Genomic DNA, 20,012 nt, shown 5'->3' on the forward strand with positions numbered 1-20,012 from the left:
TCTATAAAGCTGCTTTGAATCAATAAGCATTGTGAAAAGTGCTATACAAAAAATGCACTACATGACTTCAGATTTTTGCCCCAATTTCCAGTCTGAAGAAGATCATCATCTAGAGTCTAGAATGAAGTAAATAAAACATGTGCTCAGAACTTGTAATTACAATATTTTTGACACATAAACACAGCAGGAAAGTGACTCTCTGTGACCAGGAATGAGGAAGCTGCTTTACAGACACACCTGTTTTACACACGTCACTCAAACACAGAAGCAGGAACTACTTCAACTCCTCAGTTCAGGGAAACAAAGACTGAAGTACTGTTGAGCTGTTGTTTGTTTGTGTCTCTCTGTATTCATGCAGTAAAATGGCAGAAGCCAGATTTTCTCAGGATGAGTTCATGTGTCCAGTGTGTCTGGATCTCCTGAAGGATCCAGTGACCATCCACTGTGGACACAGTTACTGTAAGATCTGTATTACAGACTGCTGGGATCAGGAGAATGAGAAGAGAATCTACAGCTGCCCTCAGTGCAGAGAGACCTTCAGTCCAAGACCTGCTTTAGGTAAGAACACCATTCTGGCTGAACTGGTGGAGAAACTGAAGAAGACTAAACTTCCTGCTGAATGTTATGCTGGAGCTGGAGATGTGGAGTGTGACGTCTGTACTGAAAGAAAATACAAAGCCATCAAGTCCTGTCTGGTGTGTCAGGAATCTTTCTGTCAAACTCATTTTGACCGCCATGAGGAATTTCACTCTCGTAAGCCACACAAAGTGATTGATGCCACTGGACGACTGCAGGACATGATCTGCCGTAAACATGATAAAGAGCTAGAGATGTACTGTATCACTGATCAACAGTGCATCTGTGTGTGGTGTATGGAGAGTGAACATAAAAACCACAACACTGAATCGACTGAGGCACAGAGGACAGAGAAACAGGTATGAACTGAGATCGACTGATCACGCAGAAATGAAAGTGCTGTCTTCATTTACTTACCGTCATGCCAATTCAAACTGGTTTGACTGACTTTCTTCAGTAAAAGATGATATTTTGAAGAATGTCTCATCTATTTTACTTTATACATTGAAAGTCAATGGGGTAGAAAAGTTTCAAGCTCCAAAAAGGAGAAAAAAAAACTCTTAACTAGGTTAAAAATAAGTGCGCTTAATTGTATTGACGTGTATTTCAAATTAAAGGTATAATAAAATAAACTATACTTGCAGATAATAATGTTAATTAAATAAAAGGCCACTTAAGTGCACTTTAAGGGAGTAAACTTTGACTTTATATTATATAATAAAGTACTTTGTAATAATGTCAAATTACGTTTTACTTAAAAGATTTTATTAACATTTAATATTTCAATTTAACTCTATAGAATTATGAAATTACATAATCACTGATACTTGTGTTATGACATGATGATGACTGAAATGCAAGAACCAATGAGGTTTGATGTTATTAACATGTCATAATATTTTATTTGGCCTCTAAACAGCCGAGACATTATTAAAAAATATCTTCAGTTGTTTCCCACTGTAACAGTCTGGGTGTGCACAGGAACAGGCTGAAGATTCAGAAGCTCAGAATGCAAACTTAAACTTTAATAATGCTCAGGAACAAACAAAAGGCAGGGAAAAATACTCCAACATATCCAGGTAACATAACAGTGACGAGACAAAGACTGAGGGAACAAGAGGAACTTAAATAGGAGACAGAAACAAGATAATTAAACACAGCTGAACAGAACTTAACTAGCGAGGGTAACCTAGGAAACAGACAAGTGGCGGGAAACTAAGACAAAGGAACACGTGACAGAATCAAAACACAACTGAAAGACCTAACAAACAGACATGAATGCGGGTCGGGTGTCGGTTCTATTTTAAGCGGGTCGGGTGGGGTGCGGATTTTATTTAATGCTGTTATCGGAAAACGGGTCGGATGCGGGTTTAAGCACTGCGGGTACAGGCGGGTGCGGGTTTTCAAAATCGGACCTGTGCAGGACTCTGGCTCAGGAGACCACGGAGGCACCGGAGAAAGGAGGCACTGTGATCATTTGAATTGGCAGCGCTGAAACCTCTGGACTCTGGTCTGGGACTGGAGCCCTCGCTGGATGCTGGTTTGGGGCTGGAGCCCTCTCTGGACGCTGGTCTGGGGCTGAAGTCCTCGCAGGATGCTGGTCTGGGGCTGGAGCCCTCGCTGGATGCTGGTCGCTGGTCTGGGGCTGGAGCCCTCGCTGGACGCTGGTCTGGTGCTGGAGCCCTCGCTGGACGCTGGTCTGGGGCTGGAGCCCTCTCTGGACGCTGGTCTGGGGCTGGAGCCCTCTCTGGACGCTGGTCTGGGGCTGAAGTCCTCGCAGGATGCTGGTCTGGGGCTGGAGCCCTCGCTGGATGCTGGTCGCTGGTCTGGGGCTGGAGCCCTCGCTGGACGCTGGTCTGGTGCTGGAGCCCTCGCTGGATGCTGGTCTGGGGCTGGAGCCCTCTCTGGACGCTGGTCTGGGGCTGGAGCCCTCTCTGGACGCTGGTCTGGGGCTGGAGATGTCGCTTGGCTCTGGATGGAGACGGGGGACGTCACTTTCTCTGGGCTGAAGGTTACATTGGGTCTTGGGGCTGAGGACCAGGGAAGGAAAGCGGATTTCAAAGCTGCCCGGACGGATGTAAATGCAGGATCCATTAATTTTGCAACCTAGGTCCTGGCTGTTGGAGACATGTTTCCGGGCCCTTGGAAACACGGGTGGCCAGGAGGGAAGACCCTTGGAGAGGCATGTGGAGGGTACTGGCTTGGGGTGAGCTGGAGCGATCACATGCTTCCGGATAGGAACTGAATGATGATTTTCCTTAGCTACTTCAACAAGGAAATCAGAACCACATAAATTGAGGACATAGTTAAAGTCCGCTACAGACCTATAACAATCACCAGGAGACAGGAATCAAAAACGATCATCATCCAGTCCCATCTGGAAGCAGGCATTAATCATAGTATCACCCCAGCTCACCAGATGGGAAAGATGCAGAAACTCCTCCACATACTCCTACAAAGGCCTACCACCCTGCTGAATGTCGAGCAGATAGTCTTCCGTCCAGTTCTGAATATCTGCAGCAGTTGAACTAGGAGGCACTGAGACCACTGTCCTTGGCAGTTCTGATAAATCCATCCTGCTGCAGTTTGTTCAGTCTGGTATTCGGTCACAGTGTGTCGTCGTGCAGGAACAAACTGAAGATTGCGAATTGAACAAACTTTAATTTAAACTCTCAGGAACACACTCTAACATAACAGTTACAAGACAAAGAATCAAGGAAAAGAGAGGAACTTAAATAGCGAACAGAAACATGATAATTAACTAGACACAGCTGAACTAAACTTGACTAATGATGGTAACCAAGGAAACACAGAAATGGCAGGGAAAAAGGAACATGTGACAAATCAAAACCAACAGAAAAGTCCTTACAAACAGACAGATGTGTGACACCCACAATAGACAGAAAGTCATACAGGTTTGGAACGACATGAGGACGAGTAAATGATGACAGAATTAAAACTTTAGGTTGAAGTATTCATATCAAACTAGGCACTGATGAAATACTGCTAACATTTCAGCAGTAGGGGTTCAATCTTCAACTGGCTGGCAGGAGCCACCACTGACAGATCATGTGGGCTGGTGGCTGGCAGTCTCCGCTGTTGAGCTGCGAGTATAACGTGTTCCCATACTAGGTCTTTAACCACTTCACCAATTCTAGATTCATGTAGCTTTAATTTTTGTGTGACAGAAGTTAAATGTGTCATTTCCTGTTGTTGGTTTGTCCTCCAGAAACAGCTGAAGGAGACGCAGATGAAGATCCGTCAGAGAATCCAGCAGAGACAGAAAGACTTTCAGCAGCTGAGAGAGGCTGTGGAGTCTCATAAGGTGAGTCTGGAGAAGAAGAGAAGTTTGAGACGTCTCAGTGTGTCTCTGTCAGTCCCACTGAAGCCACTGTGTGATTGTGATGTGTGTCCTGACAGCGCTCTGCACAGACAGCAGTGGAGGCCAGTGAGAGGATCTTTACTGAGCTCATCCGCTCCATTGAGAGAAGCTGCTCTGAGGTCACACAGCAGATCAGAGATCAGGAAAAGACTGAAGTGAGTCGAGCTGAAGGACAACTGGAGCGACTGGAGCAGGAGATCAATGATCTGAGGAGGAGAGATGCTGAGCTGGAGCAGCTTTCACACACACACCACCACATCCATTTCCTGCAGGTAACCAGGGGCGGTTCTAGACCCTTTTTAGGGGGGGCTTTAGCCCCCCTGTCTTTCATGCCAGCCCCCCTAAAACTATCAACTATCATGTTATCAAAATTTATTGAAAGTGTAATTTTTACTTTTTAAAATAAAAATGACAATAAGAAATGCAGGACATGTTGATTAAATAAAGACTTCAAGTTTTTTTTATAAAAAAAAAATGTATTCTCTTTGCTTTTCTGCGCATGCATGTCGTGATAGCTCTTCGTCAGAAGTGCAACGCTTGTGCTGCATGTCAGCCAGAGGCGGGAGACGATGTAAAATAAATAGGCTCGTTTGAGATTAGCAAAATCTGCGCAGAACCGATCACCGGTGATCACCGCGAGATGCATGCCAGTTAAAAATGTGTCCAAGTGTGGTCCGATTGCTCTGATGTCATGCTGACGTGTGTCAAAAAACTCTCCGATGGCAAGGCGGACTTGTCGGAATCTGTAGTTGGGCGCAGTTGCTCTCCAACGACTGCGCTGATCAAAAGCATGATGGGAAACGACTTGCTGATGACCAGTGATGCCAGTAACGCGTTACTTAGTAACGCGTTACTCTAATCTGACTACTTTTTTCCAGTAACGAGTAATCTAACGCGTTACTATTTCCAAACCAGTAATCAGATTAAAGTAACTTATCCAAGTCACTGTGCGTTACTATTTTTGTCATTTTCCTTACTAAAAATATATATTTTTGCTTTCTTGTTGAGTCTCAGCAGGGGTTTTCCTGCATAGAGGAGAATTACGAGGCGGCCGCTCCGTCTGTCGACAAAACTCAAGACAGGCAGTCACTTGCTCAGATTAGGCATGTCGTGATAATTAAATAATCATCAGAAATATATATTGTCACATTATCCTTCAGCAATCATTATTCGCATATTATTATTTGCTAGCAGCTTACAAAGTCATCTAAAGCCATTCCATAGCTGAATGTCTTTCCTCCGCTGCTCTGTCATTCTCCGTTCAGCAAAACTGCGCGTCGCGTTCGGTTACAGTCAGCAGCAGCAGCACGGTAAAGTTCACTCCATATGATATATTCCCGTTATAATACTTGATATGTTGATAAAATAATTTATCTTGCTGGAGTTTATCTAGCGGTTTCTAAAAGATGTTGTGCTCGAGCTACCCAGGTGACAACACAAGGACTATTAATTAGCATCACACGCACAATAACCGGAATTTAAAACTGTGAAGAAACAAATAATCAGTGAATGTTTGGACCGATATAGGCTACATAGTAGACTAGGATTTGTGGGCTCAACACTCATCTTCTCTTTATGCCGTGAACTTTTCAATGTGCACTCGCGCTGCACTGCGCCCTCTGATTCCATGTTGCTTTAAGCGCATCATTCTGCACCCGGGATGCGCATAAGCGCTTTGTTGCCGCTCTGTTTTGAAGCGTTTCATATATTTTCATAGTTTTGTGCACTTAAAGATTATTAAAAAATATATTGTTCTCACGTATCGATCATATAATTGTTGTCCCTTTACAGAGCTGCACATCAGGTTTACAATAAACTATAAATCTTGTAATTTTATATTATTTGTGTAGGCCCATATAATTATTTACATTCAAATATAAATATAAATTAAAAAATTAAATATAAATTGTTTTTCATAAATGTATTTAATAAGAACACAAAGTAATTTGTACCTTTTCATTAACCTGTTTAGATTTTATAAAATTAGTCAAAATATTTTTTTTGGAGATACAATTTCAGGAGATACATTGTTGACGTTACTATTAAAAATGCACTTCCAATAAAGTGTAGGCAAAAACGGTTGTCATTTTTATGTTGAGGCTGCAGAGGTGTTGTCGGCAACTGATGAATGTAACTAATAAAGTAACTTGTAATCTAACTTAGTTACTTTTAAAATCAAGTAATCTGTAAAGTAACTTAGTTACTTTTAAAATCAAGTAATCTGTAAAGTAACTAAGTTACTTTTTCAAAGTAACTGTGGCAACACTGCTGATGACACAGTTTAATGCTTATTGGTTCAAACAACCGTGATGTATGGTTCTCTTTCAAAATGTTTGATTTTAAAACTCTGATATCATGTTTTTATGTGTATATAAATTATGTGTGAATATTCCCAAACTCTCTAACAAGTGCGATCTCTCTGTGGGTTATGTGATAGTTGTCATATTTATAAAAAATATATATAAAAACATGTAATTCAAGTAAAAATTATTGACAAACATTCTTTCGAATGGAAATAAATAACAAAAACTTTGGGTGTCATGCGCATCATATTTATTTTTTATATAAAAGCAACAGAACTTAAATTACATCCAGTTTATCAGCAACAGAGCCTGCACTTTTTTCCCTCCTCCCCTCACTGCATGCAGCCGCCTAGTCTCGGCTGAATTTCAGGGTGAGGCGAAGTGCATCGCAAACAAGCCTAAATGACTTTCATGACGTCTCGCCATAGGATGTTATAGAAGGTATTTTCTGTGATTTTTAAAATTGATTAGCGTGCATTAATGCATGAAATGTATACAATGTCTATGGTAATGCGCCATCCCAAATTAGCTTTCCACAGTATGGAGCCCAGCACATATGCGGACAAAATATAAGTTTGCTATAGGCAAACTAGCCACTAGTTAAGAATTTGTATTGTTTTCATTCAGTTAAATCGTGGATGTGATTTACTGAAGCGAGGTAATAAATGGTGAGAATGAATTCTCAGTTCGTAGGCCTACTCTAGTTAATCATCATCATCCAGTTTATTTCAGCATTGCTTGGTCACACTATTCAAACCAAAGCAATCGTGTAATGAGATCGCGGGTAAAAAAAAAGTACACAACACTTCGATAATGTATTTAAAGTGCTCAATTTTTGAGCACTATTTTTGTAGGCTATTTTATATACTAAAATTCTTTAGTACGTCTTAAAGGGGTCATAGAATGACATTTTTGTACAAGTTAATATGATTCTTTAGTGTCTAAATGAAAAGTTTGTAATATACTTTAATTAAAAATTATCATTAGTATTGTAAGAAAACACTCATTTTACCTGGTCAAAACCAGCTCAGTTTTCAGCAAGTCATTTCAGTGTATGTGACTTTAAATGATAATGAGCTTTGCTCACCCCGCCCCCTCTGCTCTGTGGGGCGTTCGGTTCGACCCGACACAACACCACAACACACGTGGAGTGTTGCCTTGACAACATTTGAGGGTATATTTTCGTGAAATAATGGCAACGGGAGTCTCTGAGGACACATCTGAGCAACCTTATCAATTTGAACCGGAGTCAGACCAGGAACAGATGACGAACGTTTCTGAATGGTTGGTTAACGTCATGTCACTTTGATCTATCTTTGTACCGACAGAGTAGTGTAGTTGCTATGTGTTTACTGATGTGTTAGTTCATTGACAGATTGATGTTATGTTATAAGATTTTTTTTTTTACATTACTTCTTAATCAGTAACAGACACCGTTATAAACCATGTACAAAAGTAAGCTTAGTGTAGTGTTACCACGTTAACTTTATCACCCGAGTACAGTTTGTAATAACAAACATAACACGTTGTGGGATTATGAATTATATTGAGAACGTCATACACAGAAAGCATGCCGTAATGTAACTTACCCTGTAAACTTTAGCCTCATTCATCGTGAAGCGTGCAAGCGATTTGCAAAGATTAATATAAAGGTTAATAAAACGTTACACTCACATCTTCCTGAGGTGCAGCAGGAACACGATCCTTTTTTCAAGAGCAGCTTATTAGCAAAACCTTCTTTATACTGACGCTCGTTTATAAAGCAGTCTGCTGAGAAATGATTCGTGCAAACATTGACGTTGATCGGGGGGAATACTCCCTTCTAAAACAAAACTCAGCAGCCACTGGGTCTTCAGCGGTTCGGATTTAGGAACATCAAAATGACTGCTGTGTTCGTTATTACACCCAACAACACAACACCACAATCGCTTAGACGCCATTCTGCTCCAGAGTATCAACAATGGCGGACTGATGACAGCTCGCTCAGGGCGGGTCTGTGTTGAAACGCTGCTGTCAATCAACAATCTTAGCAGGGGCGTACACCGTGTAACGTCACACGATCAGACGGCTCGATTTGAGACAGGGGAAAATATATAAGGAGATTAAAAAAAAACACTGGATGTATTTTTATCATTATAGGATGGTTGTGTACAGGCACTGCCAACACACATTTCCGTATAATCAACTTGTAAAAGTGCATGTACCATTCTATGACCCCTTTAAGATAATCTTAAAGGAGAAGTTCACTTTCAAATTAACCAGCCCATGACTTACCCTCAAGCCATCCTAGGTGTATATGACTTCCTTCATCTAGGATGGCTTGAGGGTGAGTAAGTCATGGGCTGGTTTTAATTTGAAAGTGAACTTCTCCTTTAAAGGGGTCATGAACTGGCTTTTTAAAAAATTTTATACTGTTGTCTGAGGTCAACTTATTGCGTTTGCGTCGTTTTTACATTCAAAAACATCATAATGAATAAGTAATAGGCTATTTTCTGATCTGGTTTTGAGGCTCTCTCAAAACATGCTCAGTTTTGATGGGCGTGCTGCATTGACGACTTGGAAGTAAATGCCCACGGCTAGGATTGGATAAGATTTGCATATTTAATGAGCTTCTGCTCATTCTCATTCTGCCCTTTCAGTGACAGCATGTAGCAAACAACCGGAATAAATCACCCAGGCCACAGCCAGGGCTTGCAAAATGGTCTTATCAAAAAAACACAATGATTCTCTCATCCACTCACGATTGATTGGAATTATATATTTTTTTATTAACGTTACTTGGCCCGCCCATTCAATGAATATAACCGTGAACCGTACACACACACGCGCGCACGCACCCTTTAAATATCGAGTCAAGAGAGTGAACAACGCACATCAAGACAGTAATGAACCAAGAACACCACAAATAAAGAAATCTCCAGCCTGTGACAGCGTGCTAAGGTGTGTTCTGTTAGACACGTACACAGATATCAAACAATCTGTAACAATGCAATACTATCACATATATATATATATATATATATATATATATATATATATATATATATATATATATATATATATATATATAAATATATATATATATAAATATATATATATATATAAAACATTTTTTACTCACATTAGTGTGATGCTTCATTGCAGTTTGTTGCCCAAAAGCTCAAGGGAAAGTTGATTTCTCAATTCATGACCTCTTTAAGAACTCAGTACTCAGACGTAAAAATGTGGTTGCTTGTTAGGAAAATATAATAAGCAACTTCGTTTCTTTTACATTAATGGTCGCTGTTTTGTCCAATACATTGACTGACACCTTCTTCTCACAGCTAATAGCCATTCAGTGCAACGATACAAGTGCAACGTGCAGGCATGTGACGTTATAAATGCTCGTAATGATAGTAGACTTGAATAGACGTATACATTTTTACAAACAATGGCACCAGCAGAGATGTACAGAGATGGAGAGGAAACAGGGAGGAGAGGCACCTAATTTAATTAAAAAAGATGTATTTGTAATGTAGGCTATTTAAAATTACAGGCAATTATAAAAAACAAGTATATTAATAATAACAGTAGGCATGGTTCGAATTTATTTTATTATAAATATGTGGTTATATTGCAATGCTCCCTTAGTGCTTGCCTGTGTCCTATCCATCCTAAATAGTATGTGACATTAGTAATTTTCAATACTATTTAGGGCAGATAGTATAGCTATGCACATTGAGATGTAGGGCTTATCTTTTTCAAGGTTTGCAGTGTGTGTGTTCACTACTCACTGAGGCATTAACACTGATTAATGCCACCGAGTTGACATTAATGAAGAGTGTGGTTGTGTTGGTTTGTATATACTGTTTTCTCACAATACTACAATTCAACACGTCATACCAATGCTAATGAAATTCTCAAAACCAAATGCTTCTCAAAACCAATTTTGGTACTACAGAAAAAAAATATGAATGAAAAATTAATTAATTAATTAATTAATTAATTAATTATACAAATAATGGCATTGTCTAAAAAAAAAGTAAATATGAGTGAAAAGATTAAAAGTAACACATCATAAGCAATAAAACAAAGACTGTACAATTTGTAATTTTAGGTTTATTTAAACTACTGCAATTCAGCTATGAGCACATTTGTGCTATCCTTTATATTTGTGCTATCGACATTCTGCAATACACAGCCATAACACTCAGTAGTGTTATCAGCAGGGAGGGCTAAGCCCCCCTATAAGGGTGAAATCCTAGAACCGCTCCTGCAGGTAACAGAGATCTAGAAGAACAGGATCATCGTGGACTTGAGCAAGATCTGCTATGACAGAGAAACATCTCATGAGAGCAGATTGAGCCGTTGACTGAGATGTTGTCAGGTATTGAGTCAGATTCAGTCAAGTGTTGTGTTATCATATAATCATCAGTCAGACTCTCATCTGATCATCTTCTGTTTAAAGAGACAACACTTACAAAGCCCTGAAATCCCACAGGAAACATTTTTCTGGAATAAATTATTAGGTGGAAAACGTCTCGGTTACGTATGGTAACCCTCGTTCCCTGAAGGAGGGAACGGAGACGTACGTCGGTAATACCGACGAATTGGGATCACTTCAGAGAGCCCCTATCAGCTTCGAGAACTTAAGAACAGGCCAATGAACAATTGCCGTGCGAGATTTGCATCTCGCGCCCCGCCCCGCGCCGCGGGTATAAACAGGAAGCGAGAGCACCGCACTGACGTTTTTCACTGAGGAGCCGAACCAGTGACTCGGCCATGCAGTGATGGAAGGAACTGTGGCGACGGGACGTACGTCTCCGTTCCCTCCTTCAGGGAACGAGGGTTACCATACGTAACCGAGACGTTCCCTTTCAGTCGGTCACTACGACGTATGTCGGTAATACCGACGAATTGGGATCCCTATGGAAAGCGCCACAGTTACTACCACTACCAGCGCCCAGCGAGAGCCCCTCAGACCCCGTTCTGAAGCGGGCGGGGAGATTCACGCCAGATGAGTCATACTGCTGTTCCGCAAGACCCATTCAGCAGACTGATTGGATAACGCTGGGAAAGCGTGCCCGAAGGACGCTGCGGGAGCCACATCATGCCCAGAGGGACGTTACCATGTGGAAGAAACGTATGGGCTGGCCGTGGGCAGCTCAACATACGAAAGTCCCAGGGGTGGCCCCGGCCTAATGCAGGCGGGGGACGACACCGTACTGAGACGGCAGAGGAACTCTGCCAAGGGAAAGACACAAGCTCGCCGTAGGGAGCTGTACCGTGGAAAATACACGTATGGGACCGCCGTAGGGGTCACGACATACGGAACCCAGCCTGACACAAGTTCCACCAATGCATACGAGTGCCAGACCTGGCGTCGGACGCTCCGCAACATCCGACTGCCGAGGGGTGCGGAGGACTCAACAGGGTTCGCCAATCCTGGGGAACTCGACTGGAGAAAATAAGCGCACGTATCCGTTCCAGGGGAAGGGAATGGCGCAGCAAGCCGACACTAGAACGGGCACTTCAGTGAAGCTGACTATGGGAAGCGAGCACACGAGAAGCCACCGGCTCTACACGCAGGCTATAAAACCTAGCGAACGTGTTAGGTGTCGCCCAGCCCGCAGCTCTACAAATGTCTGTCAGCGAGGCGCCACGAGCCAGCGCCCAGGAAGAAGCTACACCCCTGGTGGAGTGAGCTCTAACCCTGAGCGGGCAGGGCACGTCTTGGGATTCATACGCCAAGACGATGGCATCCACTATCCAGTGGGCCATCCTCTGCTTGGAGACAGCCTTTCCCTTCTGCTGTCCTCCGTAACAGACGAAGAGCTGTTACTGGTGTTGGAGTGGTGCTGCAGCCATCTCCTGAAGAGCAGTTTCCTCCATCTCTGGGCGGCCCGTCTCAGGGTCTCTTCCGACGACGCTTGCCACCTGGCTTGGCAGCGGCCTGAGCGGGCTGGACGTTCTTCCCGCGACCGGCTCCACGCCCACGGCCGGTGGAAGGCTGCTGCTGGGCTGGGGCGGGAGCGGGGGCGGCCGCAGGAGGACGTCCTCGGCGACGGGCAGGCGGAGGTGCTGCAGCCGGCGGCTGGGTGGAGGCAGCAGCGGGCCGCCGGTGCAGGATGTGTTTTATGGCCTCCGTCTGCTTCTGGGCGGCCGAGAATTGCTGGGCAAAATTCTCGACCGCGTCGCCGAACAACCCGGCCGACGATATGGGGGAGTCCAGGAACCGGTTCTTGTCAGTCTCCCTCATGTCGGCCAGGTTGAGCCAGAGATGCCGTTCCTGGACCACTAAGATGGACATCGCCTGACCCACGGAACGGGCGGTAACTTTCGTCGCCCGGAGGGCGAGGTCCGTCACCGCCCGGAGCTCCCGGAGGAGCTCTGGGTCAGACCTACCCTCGTGCATGTCCATGAGTGCCTGGGCCTGGTGCACCTGGAGCAATGCCATGGCATGCAAGGCAGACGCGGCCTGTCCGCAGGACCTGTAGGCCTTCGCAGTCAGACTGGACAAAAGTCTACAGGCTTTGGACGGGAGACGAGGATCACCACGCCACTCGGAGGCGGTCGCCGGACGCAGCTGCATCGCGACGACGCGTTCGACTGGCGGGATCCTCTCGTAACCCTTGGCCTGTCCACCGTCAAGGGTAGTGAGGAGGGAGGAGCCTCCAGGTCTGTTTCTGGCACTGAAGGGTGTCGTCCACGACCTGGAAAGCTCCTCATGCACCTCCGGGAAGAATGGCACTGGGGCGGGACGCTGAGAACCAGCGCGACCCCCCCCCCCCAGGAAAAAAATCATCCAACCTAGAAGGTTCGGGACGTGGTGGAGGGTTCCACACAAGCCCGACCTTTTCGGCGGCCCGGGAAAGCATAGCCGTCAACTCGGGGTCGGACTCAACCGTTGCCACTCTCCAAGAGGGAGGCAGTACAGCTGAGTCCTCATCCTCCGAGGACTGGAACTCCCCCTCTGATGCTGCGATCGACATCTGCTCGTCCGCGGGCGCTCAGAAAGAGATGACTGGGCGCCCGTGGGCGGGACCAGCGATCTCTTCCGGTGGCGCCACCGGCAGCGGTACTTGTGAGGGTTCAGGGACCTGCGTAGGGACACTAGGCGGGTTTGTCCTGAACGTTATCCTCAGATCACCCCGGTCATCCGTCGAAGTAGGTCTATCCTGGTTAGGGATAGCTCTAGATCGAGGTATGGGGAGGGGGACTCCGCCTTCCCGGAGGTAGGTGAGTCTAGATCTAAGCACCGCAATAGTCATGTTCCCGCAGTGAGAACACGAACTATTCACAAACGCCGCTTCAGCGTGCTGTAAGCCCAGGCACGTGATGCAGTGAGTGTGGCCGTCAGCGGGCGAGAGGGAACGACCGCATCCAGAAACGCACGGGTGGAATGACATCTTGAAAAAGATGCAGTCACACCCGTGTTGCTCTTTTTGTGAGGAAACGCTCTTTTAGAGAGTGCTGAAGCACCCAGGGAAACCGCGGCAACACACAGGGGATAGTGCAGCCTGTGTTTGCTCTCAATGGAACGCCCACCGATACCAACAGGTGCTGTGATAACAGCAGTTGTTCCTTGCAGCTTGAGTTCGCGGTCCCGCTGGAAAGTGCCGTCACACCAACACACGATCCTCTTCTCTGTTCTCTGTCTCTTCGCTGAGTTAATCAGGAAAGCAGTCCGTACTTCAAAACGCCGGTTCGGCTCCGAAGTGAATGACGTCAGTGCGGTGCTCTCGCTTCCTGTTTATACCCGCAGGGCGGGGCGCGAGATGCAAATCTCGCACGCCAATTGTTCATTGGCCTGTTCTTAAGTTCTCGAAGCTGATAGGGGCTCTCTGAAGTGATTCCAATTCGTCGGTATTACCGACGTACGTCGTAGTGACCGACTGAAAGGGAACCCTGTTAACAAATTTTTCCTTTTGGTGAGGCTGTATATTAACAATGCTTATTAAAACCTGATCTTGGGATTGTGCCTTAAGTGTGAAGTTTCAGTGCCACTAACCAGTCAAAAGTTACAAACAAGGGTCAATCCTCACAGCCTTTGAACTGCTTTTCCTCAAATCTTTTTAACATGATGTTTTATGTTTTATGTGTCCCTTATGAAAAAGAAGTGTGCTTAATGTGCACTTGTTATTAATTACTCCAAATCTTAAAAGTATATATTTTTTAAATAACTGGACTTGCAGATAATATAATTTTAATGAAATAAAAGACAGCTTAAGTGCACTTAAAGAGATACACTTTCATGACTATGTTTCTTAATACACTTAAGTAGACACTTTGTAATTATGTCAAATTAGAAGTTATAATTTGTACAAGAATGAAGCTGATTGTGTGAAAGTGCTGGATTGAGGCAAGTCACTGAAGATAAGTCAAGTCAACAAGAGCCGCTCAGATCTGATATAGTGGAGGAGGTTATTGGCTGGTCAGTGTGGAGCTGATGAGTTTTGATTTCTGTTTTCTGTAGAGTTTCCAGTCTCTCTCAGCACCTCCTGAATCTACAGACGAACCCGACGTTCCCTTCAGTCCTCTCTCCTCTTTTGATGGCATGAGAGAATCTGTCTGTCAGCTGAGAGACAAATTGGAGGATTTCTGCAAAGAGGAGATCAAGAAGATCTCTGACAGAGGTAAAGTCCTGCGCCTCCTTTATCCCTCAAGGGACCTTCATATTACAGCCCTTAATTGGACCTAGAGAGACCTGGACGCGAGAATATGACGTAGCGTCGGGGTTCGGGAATCCATGAAATGCACACTTTAACCCCATTTTGAGAACTACGCCGAGACCTAAAGCACGATCAATGTAGAATTCAACAGCTGAGATACGCGCGTCTTCCTCTGCTTGTAAACAAATCGCTTCTGGGTCCGAACGCCGGATCTGCGTCATATTCTCGCGCATGCGTCGTGGAGGCACACACGGAAGACAAGAACAAGTTGGATAAAGGTGTTATTTTAATTTTTTTTTGCGCACAAAAACTAGTCGTCGCATCGTAAAATTATTGTAGAGTCACTGTGGTGAGATGGACTTTGTAACGACGTTTTAAGTGCCTTTTATGGGTCTTGGGAGTGTAAATGTACTGAATGCCAATGGAGGCCTATCTGAAGCCTTTCTAAGACATCAGCTTTCAACAAAAATATCTTCATTTGTGTTACGAATATGAACGGAGGTCTTACGGGTGTCGAACGACATGAGGGTGAGTAATTAATGACAGAATTTTCATTTTTGGGTGAACTAACCCTTTAAACACTACACCCCAACAAGAGAGGTGGGCAAAGTACCCCCTTTTTTATACCATTGGCCACAAGAGACCGCTTGTATTAATTACAAATACCAAAAATAAGAAAACTTTATAAATCAACAGTTGCTTGTTCTTCAGTAAACTTCCCCAATGGGAAGCACTTCGTCTACAAAATACAAATTGTGTAAACAAAGAAAAAAAATCTAATCACACCGATTATAACAATTATTAATAAAATCAAATACCACAAAACAAAAACATTAATGAAAATAAAACAACATCCAACAATAGAAACAAAACAGCAGCGTGATCCGGGGGCCGTGTGTCTTGTCATTAAAGATAAGCTTACACCGCTCAGAGCTGGAAGCAAGCCTGTTCTGCACGTCGAACATGAACATGGAAACTGTTTTAGATATGTTCAATTGCAGACAGGATTGTTCAAGCCAAATTGAGATCAATGACATGGCCTCTGTTAGTTTTGAGGCAACTTCCTTAGTAGATTTTCCATAGGCCAAAATAACTGTATCGTCTGCATACATCAAAGTGTCACAGTTCTTACACAAAGATGGTAAATCGTTAATATATAAACTAAAAAGGATTGGACCGATAATTGAACCCTGTGGAACACCAGTAGATAATAGTAAGGGTGTAGAGTTATATTGGTTAATTCTTACGCTTTGTGAACGAGATAAAAGGTATGAATTAATGAGGCTAATGAATTTGGACGAGAAATTAAATGCATGAAGTTTGTGCAGTAAAACTGAATGGTTAACTGTATCAAAAGCTTTGCGAAAATCCAAAAAAATAGCTCCCACTAACCTTCCTTTGTCCATATTTGATTTAACCTTTTCCAGAAAATAACATGTTGCTGTCTCCGTAGAATGATTAGCCCTAAAGCCAAACTGCATTGAAAATTTCCCTTGATCTAATGACACATTAATAATATGTGTTAGTGGACCCATAATTGGCTGACCTATTTGTTTTAGCATGAGTGTGTCCATCCTATACACGTCTTTTGCTCTTGAAGACTTAAGCTGTGTAATTGCCTTTTCCATATCGGATATAGAAACAGATTTTGGATATAGTGGAGGCTCAATTAACAAATCTGAACTCATGACAGGTAAGTTGTTACATTCCACAGGGAAACTTTTGGCTATGGTATCAACAGAATCAACAAAATACTCATTAAATGTCTGTGCCACGGCAGATGGATCCTGTAAAAGCATGCCATTATTCTTTAACTTTATTGAATTGTTACTAGAAGAAGTTTTACCTGTTAGTTTATTGATCTGTTCCCAAATCACTTTTGAGTTTCCATGACATGCAGTTTTTAATGATTGTAATAAAAAAGTCTGCCTTTGCTTTTCGTATTTGTCTTGTCACTTTATTCCGTAACAAAGCAAATTTTTGTCTCTCACAAGGTAATTTGGATTTTATGGCTTTTTTAAGGGCATTGTCTCTGTCTTTCATTAATTTTCTGATATCATCACTGATCCAGGGAAGAGAACACTTTCTATTTTTGAGTTTAATTGTCACTGCAAATTCATTAATTTTTGTTTGTAGGCATTCAGTGAATTTCTGACTAATTATTTCCAAATCATTGTCCAATAATAGAGTGTCCCAGTTCATATTTCTTACTGCTGTATGAAATTCTTCCTGTTTGCTCCTTGGAATGCCGATGAACTCATTTTTTCCGGAATAAGCTGCAAATCGCTTTCTGGTTAATTTCCTTATTATCAGCACCATGTTGTGATCTGAAAGGCCAGTTAACATATTGTACGATTTTGTGATACGTTCCGGATGATTGGTGAAGATTAAGTCAATTAAGGTGCTACAATTGTTTGTGATCCGTGTTGGTCCTTTAACCATCTGGACAAGATTAAATCCATCCATAATTTGCTGCAGTTTTTTCCTTGTACTGTTATCATCCCAGTGTAGATTAAGATCGCCCATCACTATAACCTCCTTTTTAAAATCACACTGTTTTAACATTTCCTTTAACTTATCATAAAAGTCTTTGTTAGCAGATGGTGGTCGGTATAGGACAGAGACATCTGAGGTGCAAGAGATAAATTTAATCCAACACATTCCAGATCAATTGGGGTTTTCCACTGTATTTCACTGCACTGTATGTTGTCTCTCACATAGATCATTACCCCTCCCCCTTTGGCATCCGTTCTATCTCTCCTGTAGGAGACGTACCCCGGAATTATAAGTGCAGCAGTAGGGGAATTTTTATGCAGCCAAGTTTCGGATAGGCAAAAATAATCCAGATTTGATTCATTCATCATGTGGATAATTTGATCACTTTTTGATTTTAAACTTTGGATATTTAGATGTCCGCCAAAGAGACCTTTTGGTTTGACTTTTTGATCCCAGATTATGCGTGCATTGTTTACAGTGTGAACAACCTGACACCGCTACATCTACTGGGCAGCTAATTCAAGTTCTCCACCAGGGGGAAATATAGGGGGGATTTCCCACCCCACTACATTCATATATATATATATATATATAGTTTATATATATATATATATATATATATATATATATATATATATATATATATATATATATATATATATATATATATATATATATATATATATATATATATATGACACATGACGTAGGATGAAATCCATGGATTTTAGGATCAATCTGATTCGTGTGTTTTATAAATGAGGCCCTGGAGATTCCACTTCTATTAGAAATGAGTCCTTCATCATCTAATATCATACAGCATCACATTAGAAATGTGTCAGAAATGAATGTATTTTATCTTGTAATTTCTCTTCACACTGTTCATGTCTGTTTATTTCCACAGTCACGTTCACCAACATGAATCCCAAGACCAGGAACGACTTCCTACAATGTAAGTCACTAAGAAAACAAGCAGAAAACTCACTGAATGTGTTCATGTTCTTCCTGTAGAAGGTGAAAGAAATCATGATAAGCGTTTCATAATTGATCATGCAAATAATGATTTGCACAGCATATAAGACACTGATGATGTGTTTTCTCGCATCAGATTCCCATCTGCTGACTCTGGATCTGAACACAGTGTATAAACGTCTCTGTCTGTCTGAGAGGAACAGAGTGATTACTTACACTAACACAGAGCAGCCATATCCTGATCATCCAAACAGATTTGATGTTTATTCTCAGGTGTTGTGTAGAGAGAGTGTGTGTGGACGCTGTTACTGGGAAATAGAGTGGAGTGGGAGTTGTGTGTATATATCAGTGTCATATAATAGCATCAGCAGGAAGGGATCGGGTAATGAGTGTTTGTTTGGATATAATGATCAGTCCTGGAGTTTGATCTGCTCTTCCTCCAGTAACTCATTCTGGCACAATAACACACACACTGATCTCCCTGTAGTGTCCAGTCGTAGGATAGGAGTGTATGTGGATCACAGTGCAGGAACTCTGTCCTTCTACAGCATCTCTGACACAATGAGCCTCATCCACACAGTCCAGACCACATTCACTCAGACGCTCTATCCTGGGTTTAGGGTTTGGTCTGAATCATCACTGAAACTGAACTGTGTTGATGCTTCAGAATAAACTTTAGATTTTACCCATAAAACTTTGAGCAGCAAAAATCGGCGGCCGGCCGAAAGTTTACTTGATAAAGTTTTAAATATGGATATTTTTCTTACACAAAAGCATCGATTTGTTTCAGAAGGCCTTTATTAACACCCCAGAGCCGCATGGAGCACGTTATTTGATGGGCAGATGCACTTTTTATGGACTTCAAAAACAGAGCAACTATGAATCCAATTCTAATGCTTGGATTAGCCTAGACTTGTGTAATATAACTGATCAGAATTTCATATACAACTAGGATGACTTGAGGGTGAGTAAATGATGGGCTAATTTTCGGTTTTGGGTGAACTATCCCATTAATATTAAGTGACTTACTCACCATATTGCCGGTTTTCGCTTTTTGAGCGCATCAGTTGAATCAATGATTCAATGACTAAGATAGATTAAAGGTGTCATGAACTGGCTTTTTTATTTTTTTAAACTGTTGTCTGAGGTCAACTAATGATGTTCACATGGTTTTTACATTCAAAAACATCATAACGAATAAGTAATAGGCTGCTTTCTGCCTTGACGCGCACGCGAGCCCGTCTGAAAAACACATAGCCCCGGGACTTTGGGCTTTGCGAGCTGGCATTACAAGTCCGAGTCTGATCACGAATGAACCAATAACACCTTCTCGAGCCTGTGGCAGCGTGCTATGTAATAAATAGATATCAAACGTATCAATCTGTAACAATGCAATACTAAAACATATAAAAACATCCCTTATGCAACAAAAATATATATCTCAATATATTACGTGACAATATATTTCATGTGTCTCCATATATTGTGAGATTTACATAGTAATATATCATATAATATATATATAATATATTATATATGTAAGTTATATATTGCAATATATGGGACAATACTGCAATTATTGCCGTTTTCATATTTTGAATAAATACATATTATTATACTATTTAATATATT

General features: G+C 42.4%; 1 protein-coding gene across 1 annotated transcript; it reads left to right on the forward strand.

The window, feature by feature from the left end:
• Positions 1–264: 264 nt before the first annotated feature.
• LOC307136204 (tripartite motif-containing protein 16-like) lies at positions 265–19,805 on the forward strand. Its single transcript, XM_079833003.1, has 6 exons — positions 265–935; positions 3,806–3,901; positions 3,997–4,230; positions 14,717–14,876; positions 18,313–18,360; positions 18,517–19,805. Exons 1-6 carry the CDS (start codon positions 363–365, stop codon positions 19,050–19,052), a joined length of 1,647 nt encoding a protein of 548 aa, XP_079689129.1. The 5' UTR covers positions 265–362; the 3' UTR covers positions 19,053–19,805.
• The last annotated feature ends 207 nt before the right edge of the window (positions 19,806–20,012 follow it).

Source organism: Gobio gobio (genome assembly GCF_949357685.1).
Source record: "Gobio gobio genome assembly, chromosome: 1".
NCBI classification, from domain to species: domain Eukaryota; kingdom Metazoa; phylum Chordata; class Actinopteri; order Cypriniformes; family Gobionidae; genus Gobio; species Gobio gobio.

Bases quoted from the DNA above. Each gene is read 5' to 3' on its own strand.
- LOC307136204 (XM_079833003.1), top strand. From the start codon at position 363: ATGGCAGAAGCCAGATTTTCTCAGGATGAGTTCATGTGTCCAGTGTGT. The intron at 3,902-3,996 runs GTGAGTCTGGAG...GTGTCCTGACAG, and splicing joins AGGCTGTGGAGTCTCATAAG to CGCTCTGCACAGACAGCAGT. The intron at 14,877-18,312 runs GTAAAGTCCTGC...TTATTTCCACAG, and splicing joins CAAGAAGATCTCTGACAGAG to TCACGTTCACCAACATGAAT.